Source organism: Synchiropus splendidus, chromosome 18, assembly GCF_027744825.2.
Source record: "Synchiropus splendidus isolate RoL2022-P1 chromosome 18, RoL_Sspl_1.0, whole genome shotgun sequence".
NCBI classification, from domain to species: Eukaryota; Metazoa; Chordata; class Actinopteri; order Syngnathiformes; family Callionymidae; genus Synchiropus; species Synchiropus splendidus.
In genome coordinates this window covers 11641386-11656755 of record NC_071351.1, presented here as the reverse complement: position 1 = coordinate 11656755, position 15370 = coordinate 11641386, and the positions used below count along the sequence as shown (strand labels likewise).

Genomic DNA, 15370 nt, shown 5'->3' with positions numbered 1-15370 from the left:
AGCGCGCGCATGCCTGCTTGTGTGTGTGATCTCTGCACATTAGGCAGTTGAAGCATGCAAGTACAGGAGCTAAGTAAATAGCATTGCTGCACTGGTGTGCTTCAGGAAAAAAAAAAAAAATCAGATGGTTGCCATGGTTACCGGTACCTGCTGCACAGTCCTGGTCGAGGAGGAGTTGAATACTCACCACATGTCATTTGTGTTACCTGTCACGTGCTAGAGGAATCCACGTTGGTTGTTGGTTTTCAGGCCCCCGGTTTTTGAATGTCAAACCCTAGAAATGGGTCTGCAACTCTCACCATCCAGAGGAGAAAATTGCCTTTTATAAAGCAGGTTTTGCTGCTGTGCTCTGAGACTCTGTCCTCTGGGCAGAGAGTAAAGTGCAGATTGAAGATCTGAAATTCAGATTTGAGATTTGAGTATTCTCTCCCACGCCTTTACGGGAACTGCAAAAAGAAGAAGGAAGAAGGAAGAATAGGATCTAACTCGAGGGGAACTTGTAGGAAAAGCAATTTAATATAGTGGAAACTGTGTAGTTATTACTATGTCACCAACATCTAATTCCAACAGTCAATGTTTTTAGCAATGGACCTTACAATTGATGGCCCTTGCTGTAGCATAAATGGTAGCACTGTACAAGACTTTGTATGAACTGGAACGGTCATAGAAGATCAGGGTTTTGAGTTTGCAGACAGTGTTTCGTGTCAGCAGCACGAGGCAAGCAACACTGTGTTTGCATGTATTGAAAAAAAATGAGACTAAATAGCAACAGCAAATAGTGAATGCCTGCAGAGTTCACTGGTCTCCACAGTAACCGTGGCCAAAAATAGCATCCAGCGCCAGCGGCCATTCAACACTCACTCCCCGGTGATAATACATGACTCTATTTATACCTTCATGTACAAACGCGTCGACCAAATTACTGCCAGATTGTGGGTGGCATCAAATGTTGGCAGGTGCATATTTCTGTCGTTTGCATTCAGCGCCCATGAGACGGAGACTGTGCTTTTGTTTGGTTACAGAAGCTTCTGTTTTCAGGACTTTCTTGAGCTCCAGTTCGTGGACCTGGATTTGTTATGGGGTCTGCTCGGGTCAATCCAGTTGAAGTCAGGACCGTTTCCCACGTCATGTATCCTTGTAAATAGGCAAGGATGCACAGCCTCAGATGATCTTTCTATCTGACAATTTCATCTGAAATGTAATATATATTTGATCTTGACCTAATTCACATCACGTTGACTAAAAAATAATTTTACTGATTATTCATAAGAAATTATAGGTTACATTTATAGGTGAAATAACTGGAGTATTTTTGTCAAAGTTTGCCGGGTTAGTTTCAGAATCATTTTTTGTCCATTTCGTCACCAATCGGTCTCAATTGAAGAGCGCTCGAGGGGGGGAAAGGAAACATGGTAATGTTGCGTTCATGACTGTCGGAGAGTATGTTGCGCGCTGTCAAATTCGGTTGTCACTTGAAATCGCCTTGATTTAAAAGTATATTTTGGTAGTTTTGTTTAATTTTTCGACAGAAACATTCAATTGCTCGACATGTGTTTATTACGTATTTATTTATTTTAATTTTTTAATAGTGTTTTGAACTTAGTCGACCTGCAGTACTGTCGTGTTTGTGGAGCTTTTGTGTTTACAAAAGCGTTGTAATTGGTGTTTCTTGATGGACAAAAAAGTCATTTGGGGAAGGCGGCGCGCGGTGAAATGTTTACGGGTTGGCACTTGAACGCACCATCATGCTGCATCAGCCAGCGGTGCGGCTGTGAGCCGAGTGGTCGCCGAGTCCGGGCCGCCCCCGTACTGCCCTGACATGCAGGTGTAGCCGCGCTCGTCGGTATTCACGGGGAGTTTTTGCCGCTGACGCGCGTTGTTCGCCTGTTTCCAAGTCATGGAGGACGACTGTGCGTGCGAGTACGACTCGACGTGGGACACCGAGAGTGATGGAGAGGAGCCGGCCGGGGACGGCCAGAGCCACCGCTCCAGCCAGGACAAGAACAAGTCGAGCTGGACTCTCGTGACGGTAAGTGCTTCGTGGATGAAAGGGTGACGCGTGGGACTCGCCCCAGGAACTCGGAGACTTTGACCTGAAGCGCCTTACATTGGAGCCACCTTTGGGAAGCTAGCGTTAGCCCCATGCTAATGCTACCGCTCGCTAACTGGCCTAGCCCCTTCTGGCGTGAACCTACTTTGAAATTCACCGTCGTTGCTCTGAAGTGTTCTCTCCAATATACGGGCGGCCGGAAGTGGCGCGAGACCCACGGACCGTGTGCGGTTCGAACCTCCGTGACTTGTTGAAGCGGCGTCTCCTGTCACGTCATTGTTCGCGACACTGCTGTGTTTTCATTCTTACGTAACGGCGAACTGTACTTTGCCGTCCATGTGGGTCTGCAGTGGCACCACACGCCCCGGAACATGCGAGCGGCCAAGGACATGCAGAACTACAGGAGAGGGTACCCGGTGAGTGCCGCCCCCCGCCTCTCTCAGCCGCGCTCCGCTCATTGTTGCTGTCCCACAGAACCTGACTGAGGACGACTGCCCCGAGGACAAAATGAATAACCTGCAGTTTTACCTCAACAAGTTCCCGTCTGCACCCGACGGTAGGGCTTTGTCACGTGAGAGAAAAGGAGCGCTCCCTCATGCCCCTCTGTGTCCTAGACGTCTTCATCGAGTCGTTCCTGAAAGAGTGGAAAAATGACTACAAGAGGCTGGAGCGGGTTCATTCCTATATACAGTGGTAGGTGTCGTACGTACCTTGAAACATGAGTGAAAATCTGATTCAAATGTTCCGCTTGTGAGGGAATAAATAGGAAGTCCTTCAGAAGTGGGATCTCTTCCTGGACCTGCTTTTGTTGTTGTTGTGTAGCGGTTCAATTCAAATCTCAACTCCCTCCCATTCCAGGTGGTGAGGAAAAGACGCCTTGTGACTGCCATCGACGTTATTCACTTGCAATTGCTTAACAGTTTTCCTTCCGTTTCCCGCCGTCCACTCGCAGGCTGTTCCCCCTGAGAGAGCCGGGCGTCAACTACATGGCCACGGAGCTCACCAAGAAGGAAATCGAGGTGAGTCGCAAGGCAGCCGCCCTCTGAATCATTCAGCTAGCCCAATTTCTGTGAGAAGGCGCTGTGTTTTTAAAATGTCATTCATTTTTAATGTGCCGTGTTTGCGGCCATCAGGCGTTCAAGAACAGCGAGGACGCCAAGCGGAGGCTGGTGGAGTCGTACGAGCTCATGCTGGGCTTCTACGGCATCCGCCTGCTCAACAAGGAGACGGGGGAGGTGAGGCGGGCGGAGAATTGGAAGGAGCGCTTCGGGAACCTGGAACGGTGAGAAGATCCGCCGAAGGCCTTTGATGAATCTGGATTTATTTCCTGTTCTGGTCTGGTTCTGCAGGAATATGCACAACAATCTGCGCATCACTCGCATCCTGAAGAGCCTGGGGGAGCTGGGCTTCGAGCACTACCAGGCTCCACTGGTGCGCTTCTTCCTGGAGGAGACTTTGATCAAGAAGACCCTCAGCAGCGTGAAGCGCAGCGTGCTGGACTACTTCCTGTTCGCCGTGCTGGACAAACACAAGCGGCAGGAGCTGGTGCGCTTCGCCTACCAGCACTTTGAGCCAAAGGATAAATTCGTGTGGTGTCCCAGGAAGATTCAGAAGCAGTTCCGCAAGGCAGAGAAGAGATCAGAAGCCGCCGGGAACGGAGAGGGACGGGAGGATTCGCAGGTGCGAGCGAAAAGCAAAGATGGCGACGCAGCGGCGGAGAAGACTCCGAAGGGAGCTGAGAAAACAAGTAAAGGCAAGGCCAAACCGTCGGAGTCGTCCGTCGACTCCAAGTCAGAAGCTTCAGAAGGTCTAGTCGACAAAGTGGAGTCGAGCAACGGGACCGACTCCGTCGACGACATGGATCAGTCGACAAGCCCCGAGAAGGAGTCGAAACTCCACCCCAAGTTTGCCACCGACTCTATTCAGGAACCCGACATCATTATGCAAACCGACGACGGCACGGAGAAGCCGTCCAAGAAGAAGAGAGAGGACGACGCTGCGCTGACCAACGGTGCGGCGAAAGACTCCGAGGGGAAACCCGCCGCCGGCACGACCAGCCCGTCAGCCCAGACCCCCGTGAAGAACTCCAAACACTCGCCGTCCCTCTCGTCGGGGCGGGAAGAGAAAATCCCCAGGACGGACTTCAGCGAAGTTCCGGAGAGAGAGCGAGCCTTGGACACGTGCGGCTCGCAGATGAGCACGGACAACAACACGGACCTGGACGAGAAGAAGTCGGACGATATCGACATGGAGTCCAACCCCGACAACTCGGATTGAGTTAGATGACTGGACATAGTGACATTTCAATGATGTGGGCCTTATTTTACATTCTTTTCTCATAGGATTAATTTATTACTTTTGAAAATAGGAGACTGATTGATGGCTCATTGATGTGAGTTTTACTCTGTGGAGGAGCAGCACCTCCAGCTGTGTCCACGGCAACGTCGCCCGGAAGCTGTCAGAAGGAGATCAGTTCTCAAAGGAACCTTCCGTCAATGGCTCACACAACCTGTTTATTTCCGCTGTTTTCTTTGGCCACTCCGATCAGACTTTGAACCTCACTGAAATCTTTTTATCACTTTATATGCGACTCAACTTGGGGTCTGTCCTGAGCGCCTTCGCTGATGTTCCTGTTCTTTTGTGTGAATGTCACTCGTGTTTCCAAAATGTTGCACAGTCTGCTCGTCTCCCTGCAGATTCCGGAAGCGTCTGTCCACGACTTGCCAAAAAAAAAAAAAAAAAAAGAAAATTGATTGTAAATTGTCCGTGTTTACTGAATCGACAAGACGTTTCTTATGTATTTTTATTCTAATGTTCCATGAGCCACGGCATTTGACTTTTTCTGACCTTTGCACTTCGTTCAGAAGAGATTAACACGATCAAACGGCGGTACCTTTCTATACGACCTCTCCCCACATGATGATACCTGGCTGTGAAGGAGAATAAAGCTATTCTATTTTCTGACCGGTTGTTTTGTAACTCCCCTCCTCCCACCCCCAGCACGGAATGCTTCCAGAAATGTTTTATTTTTGCACCCTGCTGTGAGTCATGACAGAAGGCTGGACGAGAGTTCTCTTACACAATGCTGCTCCAGAGCGTTTGGGCCACGAATAGAACTCTGGTTGGTAAGACGGTAGACAGCCTGCTTCTTCCTCCGCAGTGACCTCATCGATCATCCTCCCGAGTCAGCAGCTGAGTTTTGACAGCCATCATACCTTGCATCAACAGTTCCTCTCCAGGTGTGTGTTCATCGTCCTGTTCTCCGTCTCCGCAGATGACATCGCCCTGATCCGACTTGGAGAAGGCCCTGCAATAAGAAGTGAACATCAACAGCGCCATCACCATCTGGTTTGCTGCTGCAACCACACACTGCACCTGACAAAGTATGATGCTAGTAAACAGTGCTGTGTGTGCCTCCATTTTTTTTTGATAGACTGCCTTCATCCTGAGGAGAAAATTGGTTTATTATAGTAAACATTAATAAAGAGCACTTGTAGTGTCATTGTTGCCTAATATTAGTGGCTGCGCTGGCTTTTAAGGTTCAGCCAGATGTTTCTCTTGTCTTGACGTGAAGCTGAGCTCCAGGAAAAGAGACCTACATAGTTCCTGACTTGACCCAAATACTCGAATGTAAATGAATGGCAGGGCAGTGTTGGTCGAGCTGTCCCTGCTCAGATACAGTGACGCGCGTCGCGACGTCATCGGCCAGACGGATGTGACCGAAAACTTCTAATGGGCTCGGCACGAGCAAGTGCCGCTCAACCCACCTCCCTCCATCCCTCCCTCCTCCCCGAGAACAGAGGGCCAGTTTGAGGTCGGCCCCTTCTCCTGGAGGCTCGGGTTTATCTGGAGGCAAAGAGGGACGCATTTAGGAAGTGCGCGCCGTCAGGTGAAGGAAGGACCGTTGGGGGGAGTGATCCAGCGTTCGGAACCGGGGCTTTGGAGTCGATTATTCCGCTCTTTCCGTTGGTGCGCGAGGGCAGGGAGCCATGGCGGTGTTCTGGGCTCTGTGGGTCCTCCTGCTGTGCCAGCTGCTGACATCCTCGTCCGCCCAGGTAACGCTCCTCTCCTGCTGCTCGGGTTTATCCGAACTACAACAGCGAACGTTCGCAACGCAGTGGGATCGTTTGCCCCACTATTCATTGAATTCATAAAAAGCGTGGCCTGGTGGAGCAGGATTTTTTTTGGTAACCTGTGGAATGCGCAGATTGTGGATCAGCGCACAATAGCGCCTCTGTTCGCTCAGACTTGCGGGGACGCTATCGAGAGGTGTTTGCGTCTAAGCTTTTAAATTAATGTGAGTTAATGTTCTAACGTGTTTCATCCACATTTGCCTCAGGTTGCGCCTAAACGCGCCTTTTACGCATGCGTCTTTGCGCACTTGCTGCCTCTGATATTCTTCAGCAGATGCATTACTTTTGTTTTATTTCGGCTTGAACGAAGCCACGTCCTCTGATGTATTCTGGATGCTTTTCAGAGGCCAGGACCAAGAGGTGCCACTGGGCCACCCGGGCCACCAGGGGCTCCAGGACGAGATGGCACAGACGTGAGTGACCTCCTCCTGCGCATTAGATCAATGAACTCGTGCTGTAGCACATCTTCACTTTTGATCCCGCTGACTCCTCCTGAGGTTCCGCCCACCAATGATGAATCATGATCGATACGATCCGGTGGGCAGGGTCGCAGTCTGAGGCAGTCCAACTGATTTATATGTGTTTTGCGTCCTAACTGGGTTTTCTTGAGCGTCAACTGAGCAAAAGAAGGAAACACGATAATGGGATGGACTAACAACAGTAACCGTGTTAGAGGACTGACTCAAAGATCCTTTGTCCTGGCTGACTCGGTGTTATGATCCATAAATGAGTGGTGAAATCAAACGGATCCTTGTTGGTGCCGCAGTGAAGCGAGGTGCACAGAGGCTCCATTCATGCATTCCCCATCTGAGTGAGAGCATCTAGGATTTCAGCTCGCACCTCCAGACCCCCACCCGAGCCGAGCGGAGGCCTTCCTCATGTGACCGCGGCGGGTCACTTTAGAGCTGTTTGTTCTTCCAGTGGCGGTGCGGAAACTAAACACTGGAGGCAGATCACTGAGCTTCACTCATACAGTCCTGTGTTGAGGAGTGTGGAAACTGTTTTGTTTTTTTTTATTTGTGAATTGTCTTTTTTTTGTGCTCACGGACAGGGCAAAGATGGGCCCCCGGGGCTGCCAGGCAAAGCAGTAAGTTGTGTCACTGCATGGGCTCCACAGCACATTGAAAAGATCTACCACGAGTGACTGCATTTTCTCATGCTCAGGGTCCCAAGGGCAAAGCAGGAACTCCAGGGTCAGCAGGGAAGCCAGGGCTGCCGGGACTTCCAGGGGTCGATGTAAGCCATGTCACTCGAATTCAAACAGAACTGAGACCCGCTTCTGATGCACGCTCTCCGTCCAGGGCTTGACGGGACCGGACGGCCCGGCCGGGAAGGACGGACCCCCGGGGGAGGCGGTAAGTGCGTCTCATGATGCTGGTGCCTCCTCTGTCACCCCTGGTTTGTCAGGCCGGCTCTGTGTCCTGGTGGGGATCTTTTTAATGAGCCAGCACAAACCTGCGTCTCACTTTTTTCTCTTGCTAATCCGGCCCGGAATGCGCCACGCACTTCACCTCAGGAACCATGGCTTGTTGCTAAGAGACTCCTCTCGCAGTTCACTCCAACCATCGGAATCAATTCCCCCAATCTAAACCATCATCATAATTGGTGTCTGAGTGCGAGTTGTTTGGTCTGGAATCAGTGTGTCAAACTTCACAGTTAGCTCTGTTTGTCTGGAGCCCTCTGACCTCCACACCACAAACACAGCTGGAGCAGGGTAAAGAGAGGAGGCGCTGGGACCAGCAGCAGGGGTTAAGACAGCATGGACAGATGCAGCAGTGACTGAGGTTCTGCAGGAGAACAGTGCTCTCCAGTGTTGGCTCCATCATGCCTCATCATTTGGCCTTCAGCGATGGTTCGATGCAACTTCTCATCCTAACTGGTGCCTCCTCTGTGCCTCCAACAGGGTGACGCTGGACCTCCAGGGCCTGCTGGACCTCCTGTAAGTACCCACCCCCTCAACAAAAAAAACCCAGACGTTACTAGTATCTTGAGAAGCTGTTTACTCTGGACACCTCTGGAGTTTTGATTTCTTGATTCCCGGACCTGCCCCGGGGCTTCCACCTCCTGGGTGGGCCATCTCAGCCACTCATTTTGGAGGCTGGTCCTTCTATCAGCACATGTCGACTTGCTGTCATGATGTATTGGAGCTCACTGTTTGTGTTTTCGGTGACTTCATTTCCTGTGTGTTCCGTAGGGCAGAGGGAGACCAGGAGCTTCAGTGAGTACTTTGGAACCGGCTTGATGCTTTTGTGTTTGAGTTGTGAGCTTCACTCACTGTCCCCTTTGTGTCCAGGGTTTGCCCGGAACCAATGGGTTGCCTGGCGGACTCGGGCCTCAGGGTCCCGCGGTGAGTCGACAAGTGGTCCTCGAGTAATATTGTATCACTTTGTCACGTCTAATAATTCTTTGTCTGTCAGGGGCCTGAGGGTCTCCCAGGACTTACAGGACCTCCCGGCCCAGATGGACCTCCAGTGAGTTGTCACCCTCAGTAGTGTAATGAGGCCGTTTCTAAAATGTGTCCGTGTGTTTCCAGGGTCTTCCGGGAACTCTCCAGGATCTGAGCGGTGACCTCCTGGTGAGTGGCCCCAAATGAGGTGGTCTCACTTGAACCTCATTGTTACTGGAGAGAGAGAAGGAAGTGCATGCCATGAGCTCCATACTGCATGGCAACAGTTGAAGCTCTTAGAAGAGTGAGAATGTATTCTTTAGTCATGTTTGTGAGACAAATGTGTGCTGCTCTTCAGTGCCCTGCCATCTGCCCGCCTGGCCCTCCTGGTCCACCTGGCATGCCTGGATTTAAGGTATGATTCCCGGGTGTAGTCTACCAAAGAACTTTTGGGGTTCACCTGTGCGTCGCCTCACCCGCAGGGCCACACCGGACACAAGGGAGACAAGGGGGAGGCCGGAAAGAACGGCGAGAAGGTGAGTTGGCGATTGGACTAAGAGGTCGTGAATTGACTTGCTGTTGTCTGTAGGGGGACAGCGGCCCACCCGGTCAGCCTGGGTTCCCCGGAACAGTCGGTCTCCAGGTAAAGCTGTTTATATCAATATTCTATTGTACTGTTTCTATTCTCACATTCTGATCTGGTTCAGGGGCCACGGGGACTGCGAGGCTTGCAGGGCCCGATGGGAGCTGTTGGAGACAGGGTAGGCGACCTCGTCTCATCTCCAGAGTCACAACACCTCACGACACAATGATCTTCTGTTGGTCTCCAGGGCCTGCCAGGGTTCCGCGGCAAGCCGGGCATCGCCGGCCTCATCGGCAAGACAGTGAGTCTCAGTTTGTCAGAGTGCAGACCTGGCGAGTGTTGGGGCTCCTCTGAGGAACAGGTGTGGGGTCCCATCAGTGAGTAGCTGTGTGTGTTTGATCTGATTCTTACAGGGGGATTCAGGAGAGAGAGGACCTCAGGGCTTCAAAGGACCCAAAGGAGAAATCGTAGGTTTGACACAGCAGTCTCTGAACCCCACAGACTTGAGCTCATCCTGCTGCTTCTTCTTCTTCTTCTTCTTCTTCAGGGTAAAATTGGTCCTAAAGGAGCTGTTGGTGGAGCAGGGATAAAGGGGGAGCCTGTGAGTGAGTCACTGTTGCTGCCTGCTGCAGAAGACTCGAGGCTCACGTGATGTCTTCTCCTTCAGGGGATTCCGGGTCGAGATGGCAAGGACGGCACCCCTGGCCTGGATGGTGAGAAGGTGAGTCCGCCTGGCTGGCTGGGGTCGTCGGACCCTTGGGCACAGTAACGTTGGTCTGCGTTTCAACAGGGCGATGCCGGGCGCCATGGGGTGGTCGGAGAGAAAGGGCCAAATGGACTTCCCGTGAGTGGTTGCTCTGTTCAGGCCTGAAACTGAGGCCACTGGCCACTCATTCTGATCTTCTCTGCCTGTAGGGTCTGCAAGGAAAGGCGGGCGCCAAAGGGTCCCAGGGAGAAGTGGTGAGTACCAGTGAAGTCCTCCCTCCCCGAGCGCCTTCAGGAGACCCCTACATTTGCTTTATTTCCCAGGGTGACCCCGGAAAAGCAGGGGAGACGGGACCTTCTGGAGAGCCAGGTATTCCAGTATGTATCAAGGAGAGAAGATTGCAAGGCCTCAGATCTGACTCAATGATTCAACCATCCTTCTTCTTCTCAGGGTGACATCGGTGTTCCGGGAGAGCGAGGCATTGCCGGCCCCAGAGGAGTCGCTGTGAGTAGTTGCACTCGTCTTTTTCATGGAAAAACACACCACGATTGACGTGTTTCATCTCTGTATTGTGCTTGAGCTTGTGTTGAACCTGAATCTCACAGTGGCTCAGACACCCTTGTTCTTGTGTGCAGGGTGGTATTGGACCTGTTGGTAACCCGGGTCCTCTGGGAGTGAAGGGCTTCCAGGTGGGCTGCACCCCGGCTCCTCACTTCTAATAACTTATGCTGTGCTAGATATTGAAAAAGTGTGTTGTCGCAGGGCGTCAAAGGAGGTCTGGGTGACCCGGGTCTTCCAGGACCGACTGGAATTCGAGGGGAGTTTGGAGATAGGGTGAGTGTGATCACATTCCTAACAGGAATAGGTCCGAGTGGCCTGTAGCTCGCAAGTGATGGAACAAAGACGCTCTTTATACTGCTGCGCTTGCCGTCCCTCCACCCCCCCACCTTCGCCCTCTCCCACCCAAGTTACCCATGTTATTCACATTCTCTCTGCCTTCAACCCTGCAGGGTCCCGTCGGAGCTTCAGGAGCTAAAGGCGACATGGTAAAAGCACGACTGACTTCAAAATGTGGCCACTTAGCTGCTGAACCTCTCAGAAACGGCTGTGTCGTTGTAGGGTGTGGCAGGAAGTGACGGTTTACCTGGAGAGAACGGAGAGCCTGTAAGTTCTGCTCCGACTTTCGCACTCTGTCTGTGCTCCACGGCGCTTCTGACACTCTTCTCGTCCTCAGGGGCATTTCGGGCCAGTTGGACAAAAAGGAGAGGTGAGACGCTTTTCTTCCAGTCCCAGTTTGACTTTATGAGTCAGTTTTGACCAAAACAATTTCGGTTTTATTTCGGTGGCTTGAGCGTGTGCTCCAGCTCTCCCCGCACCCGTGAACAGGACTCGGCGCTGGTTACCTGAAGATGTGTGTTGGTTTGAAGGTTCGAGAGATAAGCCGCTTTAAATGGCAGTGAAATGATTCACGAATATGGTTCCGAATGTAGCATATTTACATGAAACTTTGACTCCATTCAAAACCCGTGAGTGTGACATTGCCTCTGTACAAAGAGCCGAGATCCCACCTGCATAGTCCAGGTGGGTGAAACTCTGAAGGGGAAGCCTCTCTGTTGGGGAGGCACCAGTCCTGCCTCAGGTCAAAGCTAAACTAAATGACATGGAAAAATCCTGAAACAGCGTACATTTGGTTCACACCGCTTTTGGAAACCTCTCTGTAATCTAGGGATTCTATAAAAACAAAAATATAGATACATATATAAATAGAAAGAGGGAGACAAGTTCAAACCTACCTTCCACCACAGTAAGGAGAGCAGCTACCGTTGAGCTTCGCCGCATGATGTATTGAGTTCCCAACAGTGACAACACTTCAACTCCTTTAGGCCGGGAAACGAGGAGAGCTGGGACCGAAAGGTGTGACGGGGCCACAGGGAGAACTCGGAGCTCGAGGACCACCAGGAAAGCCGGGTCTCATGGGCTTCCAAGGGGAGCAGGGGAATCCTGGAATCGCAGGGAAGACTGGCGTCCCAGTGAGTGGCTGCAGGAAGACAGCAAAGCGTCGGTGAAACTTCAGAGAGCGCAGCGCTGACTTCATTTCTGGTCTATGTTAAAGGGTAAACTGGCGAGTGAACAGCACATCAGAGAGCTGTGCGGCTCCATGATCGATGGTGAGGGTTACGATCTGAATTCCGAGGTCAGTCAGTGGATTAACACTTGTGCTCTCTTGAATGGCTCAGACCAGATCGCACAGTTGGCTGCTAACCTGAGAAGACCCCTGGCACCTGGAATGGTGGGTCGCCCTGGACCTGCGGGACCATCGGGGGCACCTGGGGTCGCTGGTTCCATTGGCCATCCCGGATCAAGAGGTCCACCTGGATACAGAGGCCTGCCGGGAGAACTCGGGGACCCGGGACCTAGAGGTACTGAGATGAAGGCACAGTCAGCGGGGGGTTCCTCTACAATCGTACGTGATGACCACAACATTTGTTCACTTACCAGGTGATGTGGGTGAGCAAGGAGACAAGGGACCCATTGGAAAAGCTATTGAAGGTCCCCAAGGAGACCAGGGCTATCAAGGTAGGCTTAACTTTGTGCAACCAACCCACACAACACTGATGGAGAACAGAGCATGCGTGTCCATGAAGCTTGGTGGCAGCAGGGGGCACTCTTGATCCTGCGATCCCTCTGGCTTCAGCAGACAGTGGGACGGCATGGCTGACTGGACACTTCAGGCTGGACTGGAGGCAGCGTGGATTCTGTGCCCCTCCTTCCTTGCCTCAAGTCCAGCCTGAAGGTTTCACTCTGAGCTTCAAGCAACGTGGATTCTGAGCCCAAGTTTCTCCTTCCTTGCTTGAAGCTCAGAGTGAAGTCAACGCCATGTTGCCCGCTGTTTTCTGCTGCGCACAGGCAACACGTGTCATGCGAGAAATGCAGCAGCATTACTCCCGGAAAACAAACAAAGATGGTCTCCAATGACCACAATAGAAACAGAATGCTGGATTATTATTTAGACATCTGAGGAATAACTGTTCCAGTTTTCTGGGCAGTTTACTTCGCCCATTTAGTTTTCCAGAGACACCAAAAGCACTTCATCATGATGACTTCTGAAAACACAATGCTGACGTGAGAAGATCACACTTGTAAGTTGTACTGTGGCATGAACTGTTGGGATGACACAATCTCATGACCATGTTCACATGAGGGACATTCATAACAAGGAGAGATTTCAAGTGAAAAATTCAAGGCATCAGAAAACTGGAGCTCAACGAAAATCCTGTAACGCGACATGTTGGGAAGAGCATCTCCGTCTCTGCACTCGGTTGGGCCACTTCGACACGAGTCACGGCATCACTGCAGGGTGGCGTGGAGGCGGAGCCGCACAGGTTCCTGTGAGGTTCAGGGCTGGAGAGTTCACCCATCGACCTGCGATGCCGGTCACTGAATCAGCCCCCAGTACTTTCAGTGGCAGGGGCCACGTTCAGACGGAAAATGAAATCGGCATCTCTGCGACACTCGCCAGCAGAAGGAAGCAAGACGTGCTCTCCAGCCTCTCAGGAGTTCTTGTGCTGACTGTGGACTGCTGGAACCAGCCATCAGTGACTGGGAATTCAAACTGGACTTCAAGCAAGGAAGGAGGAGGAAGAGTCAGAGAATCCACGTTGCTTGAAATAGAGTGTGAAGCCACGGTCAGGCTTGACAGACTCTAGAGCACTTCACGTTTCAGTCCACTGACCAGCATCACAGAGGCGTCGGCTTCAGTTTCCAGCAGGACGTGGCCCCTGTCGCTCTTCCAAAGCTACCGGAGGCTGGTTCAGTGTTAGGAGTCACAGACGTCTCCAGACATGAACCTCACGGGAACCTGTGCAGACCCGACGACTCAGACCCATCGCCACCTGGGATGCGTCGTCCCTGAGCTGCACCGCAGGATGATGGCTCCACAGCACCCTGCAGTGACACAGTGACTCGTGCCGAAGAGGCCCAAAGCGAGTACAGAGAGTAGACAGTCAAAGACTATTCTATTATGAATCTCACACAGCATTCACTGAGCAACCAAACCTGAGCTCAAGAGCCTTAACATTGACATTTCAGATGGTTTCCTCCCTGTTGCACATGCCCAGAACACAGGGGTCCACTTGACAATCCACCACACCTCTCTCCCTCCTATTTGGAGGAGCAGTACTCTGACCTCACTTTAAAGTCCAACCACCTCCATAGACTTCACTCCATAGACAGCGCCCTCGCAACTGATCCATCTGTTTAGCGGAGTCATGGAGACCAACACGTCTCACTCTCTGTCCTAAGGTCTACCTGGAGTGCCAGGAATTGTCAAGGACGGGCGTGACGGGTCCCCGGGAGACCCGGGCGAGCCTGGAGAGCCCGGCAGGATGGGAAGGACTGGCCACCAAGGACCTCCTGGAATTTGTGACACGACGGCTTGCCAGGGAGCAGCGGCTGCAGGAAAATCGTCAAATCCCAAAAACCATTAAACGCCACCCCTGGAGAGGAGCGACGGCGGACAGAGGAGTGAAGGAGAGGGGGATAGTGAAAGTGTCCTCTGTCCACATCAGTAGAGGAACGACTGAAAGCACCATCTCAGTCCCAGAGACGATCCACCAGCGTGTGCCGGAGCGACGCCCACCGCTGTGACTGGACATCGACAAGTCTTTTGTGTATACACCTTTGTACATGCTTCCCAGGCCCCACCCCCAGCGTGCATTCACCCCGAGAACAACAGTGAGACTGAACACGCACAACTCGCAGCCCTTTCATGTCCATCTCATCTGCCCAAAACACCCGTGTATGAAATAAAGAGCAGGTTCCCAGAACGTGTGTAGATTCCCTTGATAGCTTTTTTATGTTTTTTTTGTTGTTTTTTTTACAGCTTTCGTTTCAACATGTGAGTCTTAAGGTATTTAAACCTGCCAAGTCAACAAAATAAAACTTGTACATGGAAGATTCAGAGTGTAAAATACCTCTGAAACTCTTCCACCAGCATCAACTTCTGTGCTCTCGGTGCTGTAACTATTAAATACTATTTATTATTTTTGGTGACTGTTGTATGTACAGTAAGATGATACAGCGACATGTTGTAAGAAAGAACAAATAAAGCCACTTTTCAGGAAAACGTCCCTCTTTTCTCCAGCTGTGAACAACATTCCAACACAGGTCCAAGTTCATCCAACTGCCATGTTTACTGATGACCACTAGGGGGAGTCACACGCACCAATTCAATTTTTGACAAATAATAAAAATATCTCAACAAAGTGAATGTGCTTCGATTGAAAGCCGAGTGATCGGCAGCAAGAGGAACAAGGCTGAGTGTCGCTCACAGCTTGGATCTCTCAGTGGGGTCCACACTCTCATCGAAGATCGTCTCAAACTCCTGCAGCGTTGAGCACAGAGACGCACAGAGCTCGCGCACCTTTCTGAGCGCGTCTCCGTAGGTTTCTTGCAGGTGCTCCAGGTAAGCTGTGGTCCACTTCAGAGTCGTGGCTTTGTCACGAACGGATGA

The 15370-nt window shown here is 51.5% G+C and overlaps 2 protein-coding genes across 2 annotated transcripts; both read left to right on the top strand.

Moving 5' to 3' along the window:
* Nucleotides 1-1723: 1723 nt before the first annotated feature.
* Nucleotides 1724-5687, top strand: ogfr (opioid growth factor receptor). The gene is made up of 8 exons (XM_053848283.1): nt 1724-1825; nt 1896-2029; nt 2401-2466; nt 2525-2606; nt 2665-2743; nt 3003-3069; nt 3184-3332; nt 3400-5687. The coding sequence occupies exons 2-8, from the start codon at nt 1898-1900 to the stop codon at nt 4325-4327; spliced, it is 1503 nt and encodes a 500-aa protein (XP_053704258.1). The 5' UTR covers nt 1724-1825; nt 1896-1897; the 3' UTR covers nt 4328-5687.
* Nucleotides 5688-5831: 144 nt separating this feature from the next.
* col9a3 (collagen, type IX, alpha 3) lies at nt 5832-14998 on the top strand. Its single transcript, XM_053848282.1, has 32 exons — nt 5832-6105; nt 6528-6596; nt 7235-7270; nt 7348-7419; nt 7485-7538; nt 8087-8122; nt 8378-8401; nt 8477-8530; nt 8601-8654; nt 8717-8758; nt 8928-8984; nt 9052-9105; nt 9159-9212; nt 9277-9330; nt 9400-9453; nt 9566-9619; nt 9700-9753; nt 9820-9873; nt 9943-9996; nt 10068-10112; nt 10182-10235; nt 10309-10362; nt 10494-10547; nt 10621-10692; nt 10869-10904; nt 10978-11022; nt 11093-11125; nt 11742-11888; nt 11972-12026; nt 12096-12278; nt 12358-12435; nt 14161-14998. The coding sequence occupies exons 1-32, from the start codon at nt 6040-6042 to the stop codon at nt 14343-14345; spliced, it is 2037 nt and encodes a 678-aa protein (XP_053704257.1). The 5' UTR covers nt 5832-6039; the 3' UTR covers nt 14346-14998.
* Nucleotides 14999-15370: the final 372 nt, after the last annotated feature.